The 21,464-nt window shown below is 38.1% G+C and overlaps 1 protein-coding gene across 3 annotated transcripts; it reads left to right on the forward strand.

The window, feature by feature from the left end:
• The first annotated feature begins 575 nt into the window (after positions 1–575).
• On the forward strand, positions 576–21,107 carry LOC135101251 (CCR4-NOT transcription complex subunit 2-like). Of its 3 annotated transcripts, none has more exons than XM_064004935.1 (10): positions 576–711; positions 3,314–3,407; positions 5,620–5,875; positions 6,023–6,213; positions 8,873–8,974; positions 13,202–13,348; positions 14,971–15,232; positions 15,714–15,821; positions 17,451–17,574; positions 19,299–21,107. In XM_064004935.1, the coding sequence occupies exons 1-10, from the start codon at positions 673–675 to the stop codon at positions 19,395–19,397; spliced, it is 1,422 nt and encodes a 473-aa protein (XP_063861005.1). In that variant the 5' UTR covers positions 576–672; the 3' UTR covers positions 19,398–21,107. The 3 variants fall into 3 exon arrangements, with proteins under 3 accessions (XP_063861005.1, XP_063861006.1, XP_063861008.1); XM_064004936.1 differs by having other exon boundaries at positions 13,220–13,348; XM_064004938.1 differs by lacking the exon at positions 576–711 and adding an exon at positions 860–1,001.
• Positions 21,108–21,464: the final 357 nt, after the last annotated feature.

The following is a 21,464-nucleotide window of genomic DNA, read 5'->3' on the forward strand; positions in this document are numbered from 1 at the left end:
AGGGAGGGAGTGGACACGGCAAAATAGCTTCTTCCTACCTCACCATTACATCCTTGCTAGTTAAAGTTCTCCCTTTTTACTAGCATCCCATTTACACATGTACAATCCAATCACTTCACCTTCCAGAGAGAAAAGCCGATTCTAGTCACATACTTTTACAAACTCTAATAAAACTATTCATCCTTTTAATACACCCAAGCTGTCTTTCTGTATTTACTTTTTTTACCTATACCACTACTCCAAACTTCACTCCATTCTGCAAAGACGTCCGTGCTGCACCTTTCACACTCGTTTTCCTTGCTCTCATTGCTTCCTTGTTCCTATCATTGGATAAGAAAACGCGATAAACTCCATGAACAGCCTCCAGTGACTGAATAAAGAGACCGTAATGGCCGCAAGTGAATAACAACATTTTTATAAGCCACCAGTAGTTCATATGACTGAATAGAATAATTGTGAAAGGCTGTTAGCTTAATAAATTGATGATAATGGGTAATTTTGAGCGTGGCGGGCGTGTGAGTGGTTCCCGGGGCCGCCGCTGAGGGCACCACAGGCTTTGTTGATCTCGGGTTGTCTGTCAGAGTAAGCTCCTCATATTCTGTTCTCATTGTAGTCGTGAATAACGCCTTTCCATGGTGCTTTCTGGCCTTCTGTCCTATACCCTTTTAGACAATGGATCGTAGAGGTTATAATACCCGGTATCCGAGGCCCGTAAGTTGCCTTTGAGGGGAGGAATGGAGGGGGATTCACCAGCGATTTTGTGCTGCATATTTCTCACAAGTTCGGTGGTTATTTGTGTTTCCCTGCACACCTATTCTATTTCGGGCGTATTTGTTTGTTCCCGTGGTACATGTTGAGGGATACGTGGGTGTGTGGGGAGGTAGAGTGCAGTGCTCAGTGTGGGGGAAGTGGTGAGGACAAAGAGCAAGTTTTCACCTTGACTGGGAAAATTTTCAGAATCACGCACTTTTCACTCTGGCGGACCAAACTGTTACTTATAGGTTAGTAACACTGTATACTTGTTTGTTATGTACGGCATTACCATCCCCAACATTCTTGACCTTGACCTAACCAAACTGCTGAATGCATTCTCATCCCTGATACTTCAGTGAAATGTAGAAATAAATTACCATGGTAATGACCTATGTAACAAATAAGCAAATAATGTTACAGTAGTTTTAGGTAACTTCACTGCATTGCTGTGAGGCGAAGTCACAATTTCCATCTGCTTTCACTCCTCTGCACCTCAAAACACCTCCTGTGGCTGCCTCAAAGACAGCAGAATCACTGTGTAACCTAACCTAACGTCATCCAATTGGGATATTGGAGTGCAATATTTTATTTCAACCTTAATATTGCTTTTTACAAATTAAATCAATTACTTTTATATTTTCAGTAGTGATGCACATTAGTGATGCACATTTGTATATAATGCTGATTACTCTAAAGTTGTGCATGTTCTTATCTTTATCTAAGGTTACAATGAATAATGGTTTTGATCACTAAGATAACTGGCATATTTTATTTAAATAAAATTTTCCAGGCTTCTTAATGGTTCTGAGGTTCCTTAGGTTCTAGAATTGTTATTGCGTGTTGCTGGTAAACCTGGGTGTTCAGTGGCTCATAATTGCTGCACTAAACTGCCTTCTGACAGTTGTATGTATGTAAGAAATGTCTATTTACTTGTACAGGATCACATGACTAATGAATGCTGCCAACAGCATCTCTCTCTCTCTCTCTCTCTCTCTCTCTCTCTCTCTCTCTCTCTCTCTCTCTCTCTCTCTCTCTCTCTCTCTCTCTCTCTCTCTCTCTCTCTCTCTCTCTCTCTCTCTCTCTCTCTCTCTCTCTCTCTCTCTCTCTCTCTCTCTCTCCAGTAATTATATAATATATATATATATATATATATATATATATATATATATGTATACATTGCCATCTGATGCATTTTAATTATTGCTTGTCTATACATTTTTCTTGTTCTTATTTGCTTAAATTGCTGATATAATTGTATGTATGAATATAAAAAAAATAGACTAAGACATATATTAGGATTAATTACACCATAAAAAGTGAATATCACGAACATCACAGGCATCTTTAGGTGTACAATTATTTGTGTTTGCTGGTGGTGGTGTATAGATAATTCATTGAAATAAATGTGAAGAAACATCTCTTCATATTTAGCTTACTATAATTCTTCTGCAAACCTTTATGGTTAAAATTAGGCACTTTTGAAAAGTAAAGCTGCCAGTCTGGGGCAACAAAGAGACATCTAACATTAGGGAGTAGTTGGAGAGGAAGTGCCAATTTACCAATCACCAGGCAGGCCAAGGAAGACATAGAAGTGGTTTGTTGCATTTAAAATCTAATTCTTAAAATCCCCCTCTGAATCCCCACACCTTATGGTATTCTAGGGAAGTCTTCTGTATGACCTGTCAGAAAAATTAGAGGTAATTTTCCTTGGGAAATTTGTTGCTACTGTGAAAGGTATAGGCTTCAATGTTGAAACTGTGCAGAATCCATAAATAGTGTATTGCATGGTCACCCAGCTGTCCTTTTTCCAGGCCATTCACTGTGGCCCTCTGGAACCCTGTCAAAGCCATGTTGTTGGGGATATGTACCATCTGCTGACTGACTGATTGCAATGTTCATCTATTCTTGTGTTCTTGTTAGGCATTTCAGTTTCTAACAGGAGGGTACTCTTTAGCCTTCCTACTATTTGTAAATGAGCAAGAACTTTTGGCCTTCAGTGCTGAATGAATTTTATCACTGCTGATAGTGATGTCTTATGTACACTAGTTTCCAAAAGTGTCCATGAAGAGCTTGAAGTTGCGAGCAATTTGAATGTGGTGAGCCTTGAGTTCATTAAAATTTAGGGGAGAATAGAAATCACTTGGGTGTTTGGCTTAGTATCTATAGTCTTGTTACTGTGTGTACGTGTGTGTGTGTGTTACCTGTTTCTTGCACCTTTTATGATACTTTCAAACTTCTTGAATAGCCTCAAACATGAGCCAACAATAGAGAAGAACAGTAAACAGTAAATATGTTGGAATATATGAAATGCTTGTACAATTGCAGGATTATGAAATGGATACATAAAAATCCACTCTCTCTCTCTCTCTCTCTCTCTCTCTCTCTCTCTCTCTCTCTCTCTCTCTCTCTCTCTCTCTCTCTCTCTCTCTCTCTCTCTCTCTCTCTCTCTCTCTCTCTCTCTCTCTCTCTCTCTCTCTCTCTCTCTCTCTCTCTCTCTCTCTCTCTCTCTCTCTCTCTCTCTCTCTCTCTCTCTCAATTATTAATAGTAGTTTCCTTACAGCCACTGGTGGGCCGTGGCACTGCATCAATATCTCACTCAGCTGGCAACCCAAGGGCTGGTGGTGGTGTGAGGCCTGGAGGAGGAGAAACGTTAGGTTAGTGTACATCTTGTCTGAATGTTATTGTGTGAAGCTCTGCATCATATTTAATTTCAATAGGGAACTATTCTGATTGTTTACTGCTAAAATTTACAGTTTCTGCTTGTTTACTTCTAAAATGTACAGCTGCTCCATCTGCAGTAATATTCACTTTGTCCAATTCAAAACCTGATCACAATCTATCTCTGAACTCCAAATCTAGCTTGATCTGTCCAGTGCTAATATGTAGGTTTACTGTGTAGAGGGAAGTTTATGAACACTAGCTTGATCTGTCCAGTGCTGATATGTAGGTTTACTTTGTGGAGGGAGTTTATGAACATTGTCTTATATTCATAAAAAAAAAAGTTGTATACTTTTGTAATAATATGCTTGACTTCCTTGATTCTATCAAAGCTTATCAGCAGAAAAAAAATAATAAATAAGCATCTTGAATTTAGCATGCCATTCTTGCTCAAAAACTGCACATTGTCTTCAGGCCCTGTGGTCTGCAATATTTTCCTCCAATGGACATTTATATATTAATGCTACAAATGAATGCTGAAAGAAAATTTAACATAAGTGGATTTTTCTGGGACAGTGAGGCAAAGCATCTCCCACAGACTTGTTTTGAGGTGACTCGTCCACACTGCTGTACAATATTTGCATCATTTGCTCAGCACCTCACTCCTTATATGTACTGTAATACCTGCCACTTATTACATTTTTTGAGATGTTATATAGCACCACTTGTGAAGTTCAGTGGCAAACAAAAAAAATTGAATATTTGTAGAGGATTAAAAGTAATTAGTTTATTTCATATGTGTATTGAAATCCAGATGAAAATTAATAAAATGTCATGCAAAATCCTCTGAATACAAAGATGTCATTTTATATAATATATAGCAGAAAAGAATCCTAAACCAATGATGCTACACCAGCACACTTGTGTAAACCTGAAAAGTCCTCTGTGACATGTTTTTCTAAGGACTGCATGCATTTCCAGACAACACTATTTGCCTGACATTTGTTTTTCAGTAAGCTTTAAATAAGCATGTACCTTCCTTGTTGTATATCAGAAATATACTAAAATGCTGAAATCATCAGAAGTTATTTTTGTATAATTTTAATACTGGATTGATAATTTTCTGCAAGTTGTGCAAACTTTTACGATATTGTGCTCTATATATTTTGTACATTTCACATCCCCAGTCATTATTGTATGAGGTGGCAAAATCTTACTAAATGTTAAAAGGAGAATGACAGAAACAAGAAGTTGAAAATATCAAATCTGACGAGGTCAGCTTGAGTATGTTTGTGGGGCAGTTGTCCAACAAGGAAAGTGCTTGCCAATATTATTTTATCCTCTTATGGCTGTGCAGATCATAAAGTGTGTGAGTTTGGGTTGAAAGACTCTTGCCACTAAGTAAAAACCTGTCAGGCAGACCACTTTGCTGCACTAGATTCACTCATTTCTCTTGTAACCTGACTTGCCATCCTCCACATCCTCCCCTTCACACCCAGGCTGATCTTGCTTCATGAGCTCCATCATAACCCCTTATCTATTCTAGATTCCTTTTTTCCCTTTAGTTTACCTCAGGCTCAGTTAATCTACTATATGCACTATGTTGATTCTTGTATAAGATACATTCATGTGTTGCAAAGGTATTAAAAAATTTTGTAGCATAAGACATGGTTTTATGCATTTCTTTGCAAAAAAGTTTTATAATCCATGAAATACAATTGTTTATTATCTTATTACCAGTCTTTGGAGCTTGAAGAAATTTGTGAAACCGCTTCATTAAAGCAAAATTTTAAGTTTGACTAGGTTTAGGATTTCCTTGAGAATCCACATGCTTACTGCTTCATTCTAGAGAGCTCAAATGAGGTAGGTTTCAAAGCCTTTCCATAGTGATCAGCATCAATATTATTTTCTTCACTCATTATATACTTACATACCAGTTCTCAAATTGAATAATTATAAATAAGGAGGAATGAATTCTTTAGTCTCCAGCTCCATTACTGTTAAGTGGAAGTCTCAGTTCATTGATAATTTTTATTGCCCTTTCCTAATTATTCTTGTCTTATTAGTACCTTATTTTCAGTCATCAATAGAATATCAAATTGTTTGTAAAAAGTTATGCATTGTAGCTAATCTCAGGAAGTAATCTCCTGTGCTTTAAGTAATAAAACTTTAAAACTTGGCACAAGCTAAAAGTGTGTGTATCAACAGGTAGTATGGGGAGTTTAGGCGGCACTGTTGCTAGAAGCATCGAGAGTCGCGGTATTGTGAGTGGCCCCAGCGTTGGTAACCTGGTCAATAGTGGTGGCGGCAGCTCAGGTGGGCACAGCTTGGCAGCGCTGTCCTCAGCAGTGGCAGCAACACACAACACCAACTCTTTATTTATGGCAAACAGCATTCAGGCGACGGCGGCGACGCAGCAGCGAGCTGTTGTCAATGAAATGCTGCGGCATATGCAAGGTCTTGGGTAAGGACACCATTTTGTCTCAATTTTTGTATATGTTGGCATAATATTAATTTGATTTTTAATCTATAAAACTACGAGTAAGTAAAGCTAAGGAAATCCAAAGCTTATTTATATTTGTCATTACTAACAGATGCTACTTTTGTACAGGAACCGAGGCTTGAGCCAGTTTGTTGGCCGACCTTATGGAAGTGGAGGAGGAAATAGTATGATGGGGCTTCATAGCAATTTTGGGGGTGACTCTGCTCCTCCCCCATTAGACCTCTCAGAATTTCCCTCGCTCTCTTCAAGAAACACCGATAATTCTCAGCCAAACCCAATGGCTGGTAGACAACCATATGGTAAGTCGTATTCTGACTGCTCATGTAGCAGATCAGAATATATCACATTACTTAAATTAAGAGACTTGTGTTGAAACCTAACTACTTTCATTGACACTGGCCACTTGAGGGTACATAAACAAAGCAATATTGTCACTAAGCAATGCTCTTGCTTGATGATTTACCCAAGTATTCCTTCTTTTTAAAATGTGTAACTAATTAATTTTGTATTAATGCCAAGAACCATATTTATTTCTTAATATAACATTTGTATTTTTACAAACTAGTTCTGTAACTTTATAGTAATAATGAAGAGTTTTGGCATGAACACAAAGTCAATCTACTGCACAAGTCTGATGGCAAGAAAGAAATATACAGTATAGTTGGATAATAGCATCATGCAGTGGCAGTGTTTCATTGTTCACATGCCCTCTCTTGGTAAAATTATTAGACCAGACTCATGAACGTGAACTATAGGTAATTTCCTACAGAATTTGATGCATCTCCTACAGCTTGATAACTTCAGCCTCAGTTCAGTCACAGGAACTGAAGATTGCATCATTGTATTCTGCCAACCTACCCATCAGCATTGTGCCTAAAGCTGTGGATGTAGTACAAGGGGCATTCAGTTAATTCTCAGCCTAACCCAAAGGGAGTAAAAATAGAGCAAAGGTTCACTCAACTTAAATTTTTTTCTTTCTCTCAACGTAATTGCCTTTGATGGTGATGCACTTCTTCAGTATTGTCTACAACTGCAAAAATCTGTCCCTGAAGAATGGTGGGTTGAATCCCACCAAAATCTCCATGAACTCCTTGGTCTCTTCATCATCAGCAAAAGAGACACCCTGCAGCTGCTAGTTCATGTGTTGGGAAAGGTGAAAGTCAGAGGGTACCTGATCAGGGGAGTAAGGGGGATGGGGCAACAATTTGAAGCTGCAGGACACCACTTTGCTCATGGCCACAGTGCTCTTGTGCACAGAACCATTGTCCTGCAAGAGAAGGACATGTTAGTCACTTTCCCTCAGCATCTCTCAAGCATTTCTGAATTTTCCCCAGTAGGTCAGCATAGTATGGTGCAACCATGATACAAGAAGTCCATGAAAAGGATCCCTTTAGGGTCCCAGAACACTGTCAACCTAACCTTCCAGGATGACTTTGTAACCTTAAATTTTTGTGACATTAAAGAGGAGGACTGCTTCCATTACCTATTCATCTTTGGTTTCCAGATGAAAGTGAAGAGCTCACATTTCATCATGGGTTATAATTCAAGCCATGAATCCCTCCAGATCCACTTTCATAAGGGTCAACATCTCCATTGAAGTCATTATCTGGTTCCTCTTCTGCTAAGGTGCTTCTGGTGACAACTGATCCATTACTAGTCCCCAGCTGAGTAGTAATGAAGCCCTCAGATTTGGCAATTATCCATGGCCGTGCTCTCCACCATGGCCACAGTTTCCTTGGTGACTGCGGTTGATGGACCACTACTTCAGTGAGTCATCCCCTTATGAGTCTCAGCCCTGCTTGAGGAAAACAGCCCAGTATTTGACAATGGAATGGGATAGGGCACCATCTCCTAGCACTGCCCTCAACTCCTCATGAATCAACTGTAGCACTTACCTGTGAATCATGGAAAATTTTATCACAGATGTTCAACTTCACTGATTTTGTTGGAAGGTGCAATCCTCACTCACAAAAAGTCACTGTTGAACTAAATAAAAAATGTTGGGAGGATGCCAGCCCATGTACTACTTGTTGGAACATGTATGAACATGTTTCAGCCACACCAGGCTCCTGTCTTCCCTCCTATATTAGGCTGAGATCTCCTTGAACACCCCTCATACACTTTAGGAATGCTTATTACTATTAATAGTATATTAATATTCAGGCCTGCAGTATTATTTATTTGAAACTCAAAATTTCATTTTTGAGTTTCAAATGAATAATATTTGTTGTCACTGCATGTATGTAATATTAATAGTGATAAGTACTCATAAAGCATACTGCATGGTTGTAGACAATGATGAGAAATACATTGCCTAAGTACGATAATGCAACTAAAAGTTCCCATGATCACAACTCGTGTTAAGTTTAACTCTAGTACTTTTCTGTAACTTCATGGAATGCAGTGACAAGGTGAGAGCAATGAAAGTGCATGTGAAAGATATGGTATGAGCTCCTGTGCAAATGGAGTGAAGTTAAATATGGAGTAGTGGAAAAGTGGAAAGAAACACATTGAGAAAAAAACTTAACATCCTTATAGGAGAGGAAGGCCACTTGAAAGGTGGAATGATAAGATGAAGGAAAACATGTGAAAAAAGTTCTGGTAGAGAGAACATTTGCAGAAACAGGTAATGTTTGGATGTTTTTTTGCTGAGGGCACCTCTTTGGGAGACACTCAGAGGAAAAAAATGTTTGAAAGATGTATGGTTAGGTATAGATAATTGATTAGACTTCGTTAAAATAGGCCATCAAAATCAGTCAAATAAATGTGTATCAAATAGAAGGATTCAGAATTATGTTGACTGTCTTAGTATTTTACTCTTTGAAACAGCAAGTGTTTTTAGTTTACCAACTTTTCTTAATTATCTGATGAGCCTAAATACTCATTCAGTCAGATCCATACTCAAACTGTTGTTCATTTCAAAGTGGATAACTTCAACTTCTTGCTAATATTTGACAGTGGGCATGGTGAAGCAACCCACCCCTGAAACCTCTGAGTTCACCATGAGCAGTGAAGACTTCCCAGCGTTACCAGGCTCACAGGCGAACCCCACTGGTAAAAGTAAGTGGCGCTCCTCATGTGCAGAGTGAAGGAAGCACAGCATGCTGCTAACCATCCACAGTGCTACATGTAACTATCACAAGCAGTTTATTAAATCCAAAGCATAAGATTGGAAGATTGACATTTACGTAGGTCTGCTTTCATGTTACTACCTAAAACACGTGTACATATATTGAAGTAAAGACTGCATTACCTGCACTTAGATCCAACTGGTGTATGGCCTAATTTGTTAGTTCAGGTGTACTCTTATGAAGTCTTCACTTGAATTTTTATTGCTTTTGTAGATATTTATATATGACAAATAGTAGCCTTCCTGCAGCTTCCTTTCTTTCTGTAACTTAATCTCAGGTTTCCTCTCTGACTATTCTCTTGCTGTTGTCATAAATAGACACTGTCTTATATCTTTTAACTGCAGTGTTTGAGGTTCTGTCCTGTTATTCACTCTTTCTATTGCTCATCAAGTATTCAAATCAAAGTGTTATATTCACTCCTACACTTAGTATTTTACTTTTCCTGGACATCCTATCCTTCAGGAATTTAGCAGCTCATATAGGAGAGCCACAGAACCTCTGACTCTTGATCTTTCTAATATTTCTGATAGGAGCAAAATCTCAACACTCATTTTCTCCATCTATCAATTTGTCACACCATTCCAAGTAACTGTCCCCTCTTCTTCAGTGACCCTTAACTGTCTCCCTCTTCTATACTGAACATCCTTAGTCTGTCTTTCACAAATAATTTCATCTGAAAACCTCACATCTCACATCTTGTCTCTCACTATAACAGTTTCCATGAAGTTAAAGTGTTCTGAACTATCTGCCAGTTTTTCCTCATCCCTCCAGCTGCTAACTATACTCTGTTTATGAACGTTAGAGACACAAGCCCCTCCCTCATGGTGGAGCTTGGTGGGCCCTGGATTCTATCCTCATTGGGTGGTGGTGTCCTGAGGTGTGGCAGAGGGTTTGACATTGTTTTGGTGACTCATTAAGCAGTGATAGACACCTCACTCTCCTAGACAGTGGTCTTCCCTTCACATTACTGTTAATCCCTTGAGTACCTCTTTCTCTGTCTCATATATATATATATATATATATATATATATATATATATATATATATATATATATATATATATATATATATATATATATATATATATATATATATATATATGTGTGTGTGTGTGTGTGTATATATAACACACACACACACACACACACACACACACACACACACACACACACACACACACACACACACATATTCTTGAGACATAACAATCAGCCAGTTGTTGCAGGTCATTTTTTTATTTTCAAAGTGACTGAAAAGTTATAAAGAAAGCTGTGGTGCAACAGGAAGAAAAAATGCTAATCAAGCATTATAATTAATGGAAAAGATGCCGTGGCAACGATACGAGGCGTGTTTCACCTGTCATCAGTGACTCACTCTATCACCCAAGAGCTAGCCAGATGCCTGGCCAGCAGAAGTTTATGGTCATTTAGGGCATTAATGCTGGCAAGGCCGCTCCTCTTCCCATGTCTCAGGTGAGGGGTGTGACCCACTCAGTAACACTACCATTCATTGTCGCAATGGAAACACTCTTGAGACATTATAATCACCCTGTTCTTGCAGGTTATTTTCTTATTTTCAAAGCAGAAAGAAAAACATGCTGATCAAGCATTACAATTAATGGATAAAACACCGTGACAGCAATGCAAGGCGTGCTTGACCTGTCATCAGTGGCCCACCCTATCGTCCCAGGGCAAACCACAGGCCTGGCCAGTGGGGTTTATGGTCCCACCGGGCATTAACGCTGGCCCAGCCACTCTCTTTCCCATGTCTCAGGTGAGGGGTTGGATGTTTGCAGTCCAGGTTTCCCTATGCACCTCGAGGTAACTAATATCATTCTCTCGGCCACCCAGGAACTTACAAGCCAACATACTTCTCATTCTCACTCCATGTCTTCTCTTTGAGTGTTACTGACTTGCTTTTGTGTTCAAGTAATAAGACATTTAGTATAGATGGTGAAGGATGGTTTTCATGTACTCAAAGTTGTGTGTTTTTTGGTAAAGAAACCATGAAGCACTGTAAAATGCACACTTTCCACTAAACACCATCAACCAGTAGCAGGCCAGAGTGTTGATCCCCTGACATGCTCAACCCAGGAGGAGGGGCTCGTGTCTCTAGCGTTCATGAACAGTATATGTACAGAAGCCTTGTCCGTTCTTCCAGTTCTACCTGTACTCTCCCTCAAATCAAAAGCATTTTGTCTCAACTCCTCTCCTCTAACTGTCTTCAGCCTCTCTCTCTTTGCTACAAGGTTGCATCTGCTGCTATCTTGTATTGCTACTTTCATGCTAATTGCACTTCAAATCTTGCTAACTGCCTTCTTCACAAGGCTTTCTACTCCATGTGTGTCAGTTTAGGGAATCCATAAGAAATCACATACTTTTCACATTCTTTGTTTTGCTATAGAAAGTCCTTTGAAATGACAAAGCTTCCATGATTCCATTGGTGATTATCCATCTGTATCTACCTACCTCCATCTATATGCATACATATGAACAAGTCCCTCAGTTTGACAAGTAGTAATTCACATCATATGGACAAGGTCCTCAATTTAACAAGTAGTAATTCACATCCTACTACCCAAATTTTTTAAATTGTGGCAAAATTCTGAAAATTTGACTGCCATACCTACTGACATGTAGTAATTCACATCCTACGATCAAAATTTCTTAAATTGTGGCAAATTCTGAAAATTTATCTGCCATACCTACTGCTTCTAAAAGTATTTTGTAAATATTATCTACAGCAATAGTGCTCATCAATAGTGTTTCTTTTGTAGTACAATCATCCCTCGTTAAGCATGGTTTCAGTTTCCACAGTTTCACCTTTACTGGGATTGCTGCCAGCCACAAATTCAAATCACCTGCTGCTCACTGCAACACACACACACATACACACACACCATACCTACACACACACACACACACACACACCATACCTACACACACACACACACACACACACACCATACCTACACACACACACACACACACACCATATCTACACACACACACACACACACACACACACACACACACACACACACACACCACTGGCTAGAGACAACGCTAAGCATGCAAGGAAGGTGATGACTCTGGAGGAGGTTAGCATATTAAAGAAATTACAGAAAGGCATGCCTTATGCTGCTGCTGCTGCTTTTTTTTTTTTTTTTTTTTTTTTTTTTTTTTTTTTTTTCTCTCCCAAGGTGTTGGGGCTGAAGGGTATTCTTAAAGAGGGGCTCCCTAATTTTCCATGGATTTTCCTTATCTATGGGTGTGTGTGTTACCTAAACCCTGTGGATAATGAGGAATGACTCTACTGTTATTATTACATCATATGAAATAACATTGTAAGAAATACAGATTACAATCATGCAAATGCAAAAAGTTATAAACCATTGGTAAGATGTATCACAAATGTGAGGTCCACCGCTCACTGTTGCAGGTTTAACCCGTAATGATCACTGTAAGAATTCTTCTACATAAAACTTCATCTTATAGTGCATTGTGTTTTCATAATAGAAATAATGCATCAATCTTAGTAACCTAGAATATAATGATCATGATTTTGTTGACTCTGGAGATGAGTAGAAAAAGCCTCGATTTCACACGTTTCAAAAAATTATTTTTATCCACATGTTTTAAAATTTGATTACTTATCACTATTATCTGTGACTGTATAGGTATACCATACATATGCTGTACATAAAGCTTGTATGTTGGGTCTTGTAGGTTCTCATAAGATTATACTTTAGAAGTATGTATATTATGTTTACATTACACATATTACCCATGTTTTGTAGGATACTACTCTATACTCATTTTTATTATTTCTGTTCCTTTAATACCCCTGCTACTCATATTAAAGAGACTTGAGACTTTTATTGTATCAATTATAGCATCTGTTCAATGGAAGATATTTTCACATTATTCATTCAACTTAAGTTATACTTTGCATTAAATGTATACCTATAAATTTTATGAATGTACTGACAAAATTGCGTTGCATAGTATCTTAGTACATTCATGAGACAATTTTGATTGTTTTATTTAATGGAAATGGATGGCTTGAATTTGTGCATACAGTTAAGATTTTAGTGTTTCAAGTCTTCATCACTTGCAGCAAACCACTGTGTTTCTATCCCTTAACCGAAAGAAAGTCTTCGCACCATTTTCAGATGATGGCTTCTCCAATAACGAAAAGAAGTCAAATTCTACTTCGGGTACTGATACTCCATCTGACCTGGTGCTGAGGGCAGCGGAAAAGAACCAGTCACAAAAAAGAGGAATCCAAACTTCTCCTGATGGTTTGTACAAAGCTTTTGTAAATTACACAGTGTGTAGTTTTAGTAATATCATTAAATTAGTTGACCCTCAATTTTGTAATCTAAGAGGCAAGGGGGAGGGATGTATTGTTTGAAATACTTGGAATCCTGATTTTTAAGTATATCATAATTGGACTTGTGTGAGGTACAGTTCTCTTCCCCATTGCAGTGTCCGTGTGTATTCAGCAGCCTCAATAATTGTTGATACTTTTATCTCAGTGAGCTTTCATGTTTGCTACATCCTCAAAATTTTAAGCTTAGTAAAATTTCAACATGTTGAAAATATGTATATATGATAAGCTATGGAATCAGGAAGGCTCATAGGGACTAGTGATGGGTTGCTAAGTGCCTCCACTATTTTGCCCAAAAGAAATGTGCAGAACATGCTACAGGACTAGTGCACACTCTGCTAGTTCTTGTGTGATCAGTCCATAACTGACACACATCCCATGAATAAAAGTTGGTGTTCAAAGAGCAGTAGTATAATAGGATTTTACTTATCCATGATTTTGTCCAGAAAATACACAATTCAGGCAACTGCAACTCAAGAAATTGAGGCTCAGCTATGCATTGCTTTTATAAAAGATATTGAACCTTAGAATTTATGTATTTTATTTTTTTTATTTTTTTTATTTTTTTTTATATAGGAAGGACACTGGCCAAGGGCAACAAAAATCCAATAAAAAAAATGCCCACTGAAATGCCAGTCCCATAAAAGGGTCAAAGCAGTTGTCAAAAATTGATGAATAAGTGTCTTGAAACCTCCCTCTTGAAGGAATTCAAGTCATAGGAAGGTGGAAATACAGAAGCAGGCAGGGAGTTCCAGAATTTACCAGAGAAAGGGATGAATGATAGAGAATACTGGTTAACTCTTGCATTAGAGAGGTGGACAGAATAGGGGTGAGAGAAAGAAGAAAGTCTTGTGCAGCGAGGCCGTGGGAGGAGGGGAGGCATGCAGTTAGCAAGATCAGAAGAGCAGTTAGCATGAAAATAACGGCAGAAGACTGCTAGAGATGCAACATTGCGGCAGTGAGATAGAGGCTGAAGACAGTCAGTTAGAGGAGAGGAGTTGATGAGACAAAAAGCTTTTGATTCCACCCTGTCTAGAAGAGCAGTATGAGTAGAACCCTGGAACCCCCCCAGACGTGTGAAGCATATTCGATACATGGACGGATAAGGCCCTTGTACAGAGTTAGAAGCTGGGGGGTGAGAAAAAGTGGCGGAGACATCTCAGAATGCCTAACTTCATAGAAGCTGTTTTAGCTAGAAATGAGATGTGAAGTTTCCAGTTCAGATTATAAGTAAAGGACAGACTGAGGATGTTCAGTGTAGAAGAGGGGGACAGTTGAGTGTCATTGAAGAAGAGGGGATAGTTATCTGGAAGGTTGTGCCGAGTTGATAGATGGAGGAATTGAGTTTTTGAGGCATTGAACAATACCAAGTTTGCTCTGCCCCAATCAGAAATTTTAGAAAGATCAGAAGTCAAGTGTTCTGTGGCATTCCTGCATGAAATTATTGCATTATGTTGCAAGGCATGTCAGTGTTACTTCAAAGACATTATTAACATTGTGAGCTTGCTTGGTCATACTTTTCATGTATTGCAGGTAAGGTAACCAACATTCCTGGAGGGATGGTGACTGATCAGTTTGGCATGGTGGGTCTTCTAACTTTTATCAGAGCGGCAGAAACGGACCACAATTTGGTCTCCTTGGCATTAGGTTCTGATCTAACGACTTTAGGTCTTAACTTGAATTCACCTGAAAACCTTTACCCAAACTTTGCTGGGCCTTGGGCTGAAACTCCCTGCAGACCCCAAGACATTGACTACCATGTACCCCAGGAATACCTCACCAATCAGCAAATAAGGTCAGTTGTGGCAAGTATTCTTGGTTGCCTTATCACTAATAAACTTTTTTTTCATACACCATCTTCAAACCATCATCATCAGTTGAGTATTGTGAGATTCCAAATCGTTACCATCTGACAGCTGTCTTTTAATGGGAAACAAGGCATCCTTTTCATACATAGGTACTTATTTACAATCATATTCACAAGTATGCCCTCATCTTAACTTCAAGGGGAGTACAACTGTGCAACGGTCAATTTAACTGCATACCCAACCCATTAGCAAAGCTGGTTTGGTTTACTTTTGCATCATGATAGATCCATCATCTCTTATGTACTCTGTTTTTTTCCTTCATTTTTCTCTTTTGTCTCCTCTTCATGTTTTCTTGTGCTTATGAATTGTGAATAGTTTTCATCTTTTTATTATATCAAAATTTGTCTAGCATCTTTTCATATTTTTCTTTACATTATTCTCAGACTTAACATCAATGAATTATTTCAGAGGGAAGTTAGCACCAGTCAAGTTTGATAGATATGGTGAAGATCTATTGTTCTATATGTTCTACTCAAATGCAGGAGATGTGCTACAAATTCTTGCTGCTGCAGAACTGTAAGTATGTTTCAGAAAAATTGATTTCCATAACTAGATATTGTGAAAAAACTGGTCCAAGGTAAGATGTAGTGACCAAAAATTTGCCAGTTTAGGAAATGTAGAATGAGTTAATCCTTATGTAATTTTTTTTTATAGAGTTAAGTTGTTTCATTGTGTAATATTATTCCACTGTGTAAGCTGCATTTTGGTTGTCCCTGCATTTTGGTTGTCTCTTGAGGTGGACTCAGGAGTCTATCTCATCTCATTCCATATATTGTGGCTTTTGTGATTGTTTCATGTTATCAAGTGGTAATTTACTTTCCAACTTGTCTCAACCTCCTTTTTCTTTCCTGATTGCTTGTTCAATTCCTTACTCACTTGAAACTAGTACCTTTGTATTTGCTGGCCTTAGGGGGGTGGAGAAACTTGTGCTCACTTCCTGCTTAAGGATATTAGGAAAAAAGGTGTAGTACAGTGGAATCTCACTTGTAAAATGGCTCCCTTTTCAAACAAATCATTTTATGAAAAAAGTTTTGAACTCTTATTTGCTTTGATTGCCATACCATAATTTGGTTCTCAAATAAGCTACAAGACTGCCGGCACACACGTAATCACAGTGTGCATGTTAGTCATGTCGCAGCCCTTGCCCAGTGCACATCCATGCCATACTGTTCTCTGTTTGGCTTTCCTATTTATAGCTTTACTTTTTATTTAGTTGTGAATGAACATATAAAATAAACATAACACTTATCTGTACCATATAACTGATGTATTAAGTGTTAGGCAGTGGTGACACACTGTGTTGCCACTCCCCAGCTGAGCAGTCCCTGCATCCCTGAGGCTTGAAAGAAAATGGTGGGAACTGCATTTGCTAGAATGACTGAGCTAGGAGTCTCCCACTGGCCTCCATCACTTTACTTGTCCCAAACTGATTCTCTTATTGGATTTTTGCACTTCTGTAACAAAAACCGCCCCTAATTTACTCATCACGTATCATCAGTTTCCAAGTGCTCTTATAATGGGACTTCCTTGTATGATTTAATGTACAAAGTACTGTTATACAAGTTAAAAAAGGCAATCATCTGGTGTCTGGGAATGGATTAATCCATCAGAAAAATAAAAATAGTCTTGGTTTCTGAACATTTTAGATTTTGAATGGCATTCAAGAATTAATTAAGTTGAGAACCAAAGTTCCACTGTAACTAGGAAAGATGAACACAAATATACATTGTGTGCCAGTGTGTTGTTTTCCAAGACTACAGATGAAAAAAACTTTCAAATGAAAAAAATAAAACTACAATACTAGTAACTGATGGGGTTCCCTTTCCTTTTTATGTTTTTTTGAAGCTGTGAAGGAAGCAACTGAGCAAGTTTTGTGTGCTTTTAAGTTTAAATTGCTCCATTCCTCCCTGATCAGCATCTGCAGCTTTACAATATTCCTCTTCTGTATGCACACCTTCATTATGAACCAAATATTTTCATTGGGGTTTAGATCACGGGAATTGGGTGGCTAGTCCTCTAAAAATCAACTTGGTAGTCGGGAAGCCATGTCAGAATAAATTTAGCCCTGTGACAAAGAGATCATTTCTGCATGAACGTTTGTCATGAAGGTTTTATCAGTTTAGCTAATGAGAGCTCTTTTTGCAGGTACAACAGGGACTGGAGGTACCACAAAGAGGAGAGAGTGTGGATAACCAGAGCACCTGGCATGGCCCCAGTAGACAAGGGCCCTAACTATGAGCGAGGAACCTACTTCTATTTTGATGCCCAGGTTAGTATCTAGTTGCAAGTGCAGATGAATCATTCAGTTGCTGGGTAGCAAAAATGTAGTTATAGTAATGGAAATTAAAGTAGTGAAATCAGTTTGTCTTGTTCACTAAAACATTTAATTGTGGAGTGATGGATGTTACTAAGTGTTGGATTTTGAGATAAGAGACGATTATCTGATTTAATCAGATGGTGGATGCAATGACAAGGAGAATATAGAAGTGTGAAGGAAATGCCTTTCATGCAATAGAGATATCCTTTATAGAAGATGAGCTACATGCATTTAATCTCACTATGTACATTTAATCTCTATGTATATTTAATATCATTATCTAATATACCCAGATGCCTGTTCCTCATAACTTCTCTGAGGATGTGACTGCAAGTCTCTCTTCATTCTTTATGCTTATGCCATTCCATTTATCTATATACAGTGGTACCTCATTATATGTCTGCTTTGAAATAAGTCCATCTTAGTATACATCCTGTTTGAACGCGAAAAAATTTGTTTGGTATACGACTCTGTTTGGAAGACGACTCACATGCTAGAATTTGTATAGGTCAGAATGAATCACAACACTACACACTACCATTGTTGACCTCTCTCGAGACAAAGTTATAACTGCCCACAAGCAGTGTTGCCAGGTTGGTGAGATTCTTCCACACCCAAAGAGTTACACCACCGTATTTTAGGCAAGGGTGCTATATCACATTTTTCAACCACAATATGATGCAAGGAAATGTTAAAAATGAAATAAAACCCTGTTCATTGATGCACCAAGTGTGTTGTTGACATCTTGGCAGATGGACTGCATTCTTCGCCCCACCTGTGTGGCTAGGCCACTACCTCTGTTTTATTACTGCAATCATGTAGGATATTTTTACTTTTGTGATTGCTTGCTTATTGTCCAGCTGTACCACTAGCTTGCTTTAAACATTACATGCTAAAATACATAAAGAAATTTTTTTCCTGAATATGCCATGCTGAAATGGGGGTGCATCTTATGTCTATACATCTTATATGTTATCAAATATGTATTTTAGTATTAAATTATATAAATTATTTTATATAACCCCATCAGTATACTGTATAATATGCCAATAACAATAGGATTTCTTCATGGGAATGGATCAATCATTTTCCCTTTATTTCTTATGGAAAAAATTTTAGTATACATCCTGTTTGGTAGAAGTCCAAGGATCTGGAACAGATTAAGGACATATACTGTGGTACCACTGTAACTGATTTATTTTTTGTTCTTGGTCTGAAGGGGCAGCAGGCAATTGTTTCCCGAAAATTTGGGTGGTTGGCCTCTTCCACCTTAAGTGAGGATAGCTGCTTTTATTTGTGGAGGTTTAGATTTTTCAGTTCCTTCCTGTAGTAATGCACAGTAATTACAGAGGACATGCTGATCTCCAGACCTTAATGCAATTGTCATTGAAAATAATTACTAAGAAACATGTGGGGCATTCTTCAGCCACTCAGCCATAGCTTGAAAAATGCTTTCAGCAGGACCACAGATTTGGTCACAGACTACCACACCCAAATCTTTATCACTCCAAGTTGGAGTATTTGAGAGATGGAGGTGCAGGAACGAATGAGGGAACTAGAATAACCAAGAATAAATTACTTAACAGAATAATTTGGAGACATTAGCATAAATACATGAATAGATGGAAAGAACATGTAATGAATTTTATCCTAATTGAAATTCTATTTTTCCATAGAATTGGCGGAAGGTTCCCAAAGAGTTCCACCTGGAGTACGACAAATTGGAGGAGAGGCCCCACATCCCCACGCACACCCCAACTTCATCTGCCCTGTGACAGCCCACACTTGTCAACCCTTCACAATACCATCCTCACAGAGGAACTTAAGCTGAGAAGTCATAGCCCAGTGTTTGTGGTTGAATCAAAGTTCTGTTCAGTAATCTGTTGTCAATAGGCTTCCTTTTTCTGAAGTGAGATTTCACTTGCCAGTGTCATTTTTCCAGTCGTATGCTTATTGTAAAATGAATTTTTATTTTGGAATCATAAATCTATGTACACCAGTGACCAGGCACTGGGTGCTTACTTGAGGCCTCCAAAGCTGACTGGCATACCTCAAGTGGTGGACGGTAGCAGTAAGTATGAGGTGGGCATGTCTGAGGAAAGCAGCAGCACTCATTTTAACTGATATGTACTTAAAAATAAAGTTACTGTTTTTATGATTTATGGCTTTCAAATAAGTTTTTGAAATTCCAGCACTGAAACAGCATACAATTTGTTCATTCTCTGGATTAACATCATGTTTTCTAAAACTATATAGAGAATATTAAAAATTATCATGTACATTAGAATGATTTGGGTCTGAGGACTTTTCATGCAGGCAAACTAAAACTGGCATTGTTGTCAACATAGAAACTATAACCGTTGTGCCTCCTTGGCTAACCCTCTGAGCCTTGAGGGTGAGAGGCTGTCTAGCTTTACCATTGTAGGAGGTGTTGTCCCACCAGTTCATAACTATATTTTTCCTTGTGCATTCTTGAACTATCAGGAAATCCAGAACTCAAAGAATAAATTAAGATGAATAACACAGAATAAATCTGGATGAATAGAGATTATACAAAATTTTTTTCAACTGCACATGTACAAACAATTTAGTCCTCCCTTTTGCTGATCCTTATGAGGAAAGGTCCTCATCCCTAAGGAAATCTGATTATACTGAGCCGTTACTCTTTGCCTAAGAGTCAGGTTGCCAGAATTGAGTTGAATAGGAACATGTGGTTTTGTCAAGTCATTGCCTAGAGCTTTAATGTTGGAAGCATATCAGAATTGAGCTGTAACAAGTCCAGTTTTCAAATGGTGTGGACAGAGGAGCCTCTCAAAAGAAGCCTTGAAATTTCTAAGTCATCTCTTATCTTTAAATTGTCATTCTGGGAAGGCATTTACAGTTTTGCTCATGTTTGGATAAAAGTTGGTTTGATAAAACAAAAGTAAATGTGCAAGTTTCTCACTGGGATGACAACATGATTCACTTGGTGCCCAAAATACTGGAGACTGCATCATGGTAGAGGTCTGTTCTCTCCCAAGCCTTTTGGTCCACTTTATATGATTTTTTTTTTCAAAGAAGCCATCATGAATTTCTTAAGAAGCATGAATTTGACTAAAATCATATTTTGATATTAGTATATAAGAACTTATTAAAATACTTCAGATCTATTGGATAAGAAAAGATATATTTTGGTCTAGAGTACAAGATCTAAATAGCCACTTGAATGTTTGTCACTCACCGAGGATGGTTTAACAAGACCGTGGTTTTATAAAATATAATTACCAGAATTGTAATAAGAGCTTTGCAGTTGCTCTCTTTCAGGGCTCACTTTTGCACTTTACAATGATTGTAAAAGTACAAAGTAAATTGTTACTGGGAAAGAACAGACAAGTAATGATGTAATCAGTAAAGTGAACTTATTCCTTGATCTTTCTTCTCGGTATATGTATAATTATGTACACAGTCAATATTATTCTGTACCAAATAGATTTGTTTTTACAGTATGCATGTGTATTATTCTGTCAGTTCAAAACAGATTTGGTCAGCCAATGCAAAGCAGACAACCTTTAAAAAAATTATATTTATGAAGTGTATATGAGTCAACATTTGTGCAATAATAACACTGCCCCAGTTACTTTTTTTTCTTAGTAGAAAATCATGTCATTTGGAAATAATAATAAATCCCATGGCAATACAGTGGAACCTCGGTTCTAGAACTTAATTTGTTCCTGAATGCCGTTCGAAATCTGAAATGTTCGAAAACTGAAACTATTTTCCCCATAGAAATGTAAGATGAATTAACCAATTCCCGGACACCAGTCTACCCTGTCTTCTCAGTTTATAACAGATGCGCCCACAGC

The sequence above is a fragment of the Scylla paramamosain genome, chromosome 6, assembly GCF_035594125.1.
Source record: "Scylla paramamosain isolate STU-SP2022 chromosome 6, ASM3559412v1, whole genome shotgun sequence".
Classification (NCBI taxonomy): Eukaryota; Metazoa; Arthropoda; class Malacostraca; order Decapoda; family Portunidae; genus Scylla; species Scylla paramamosain.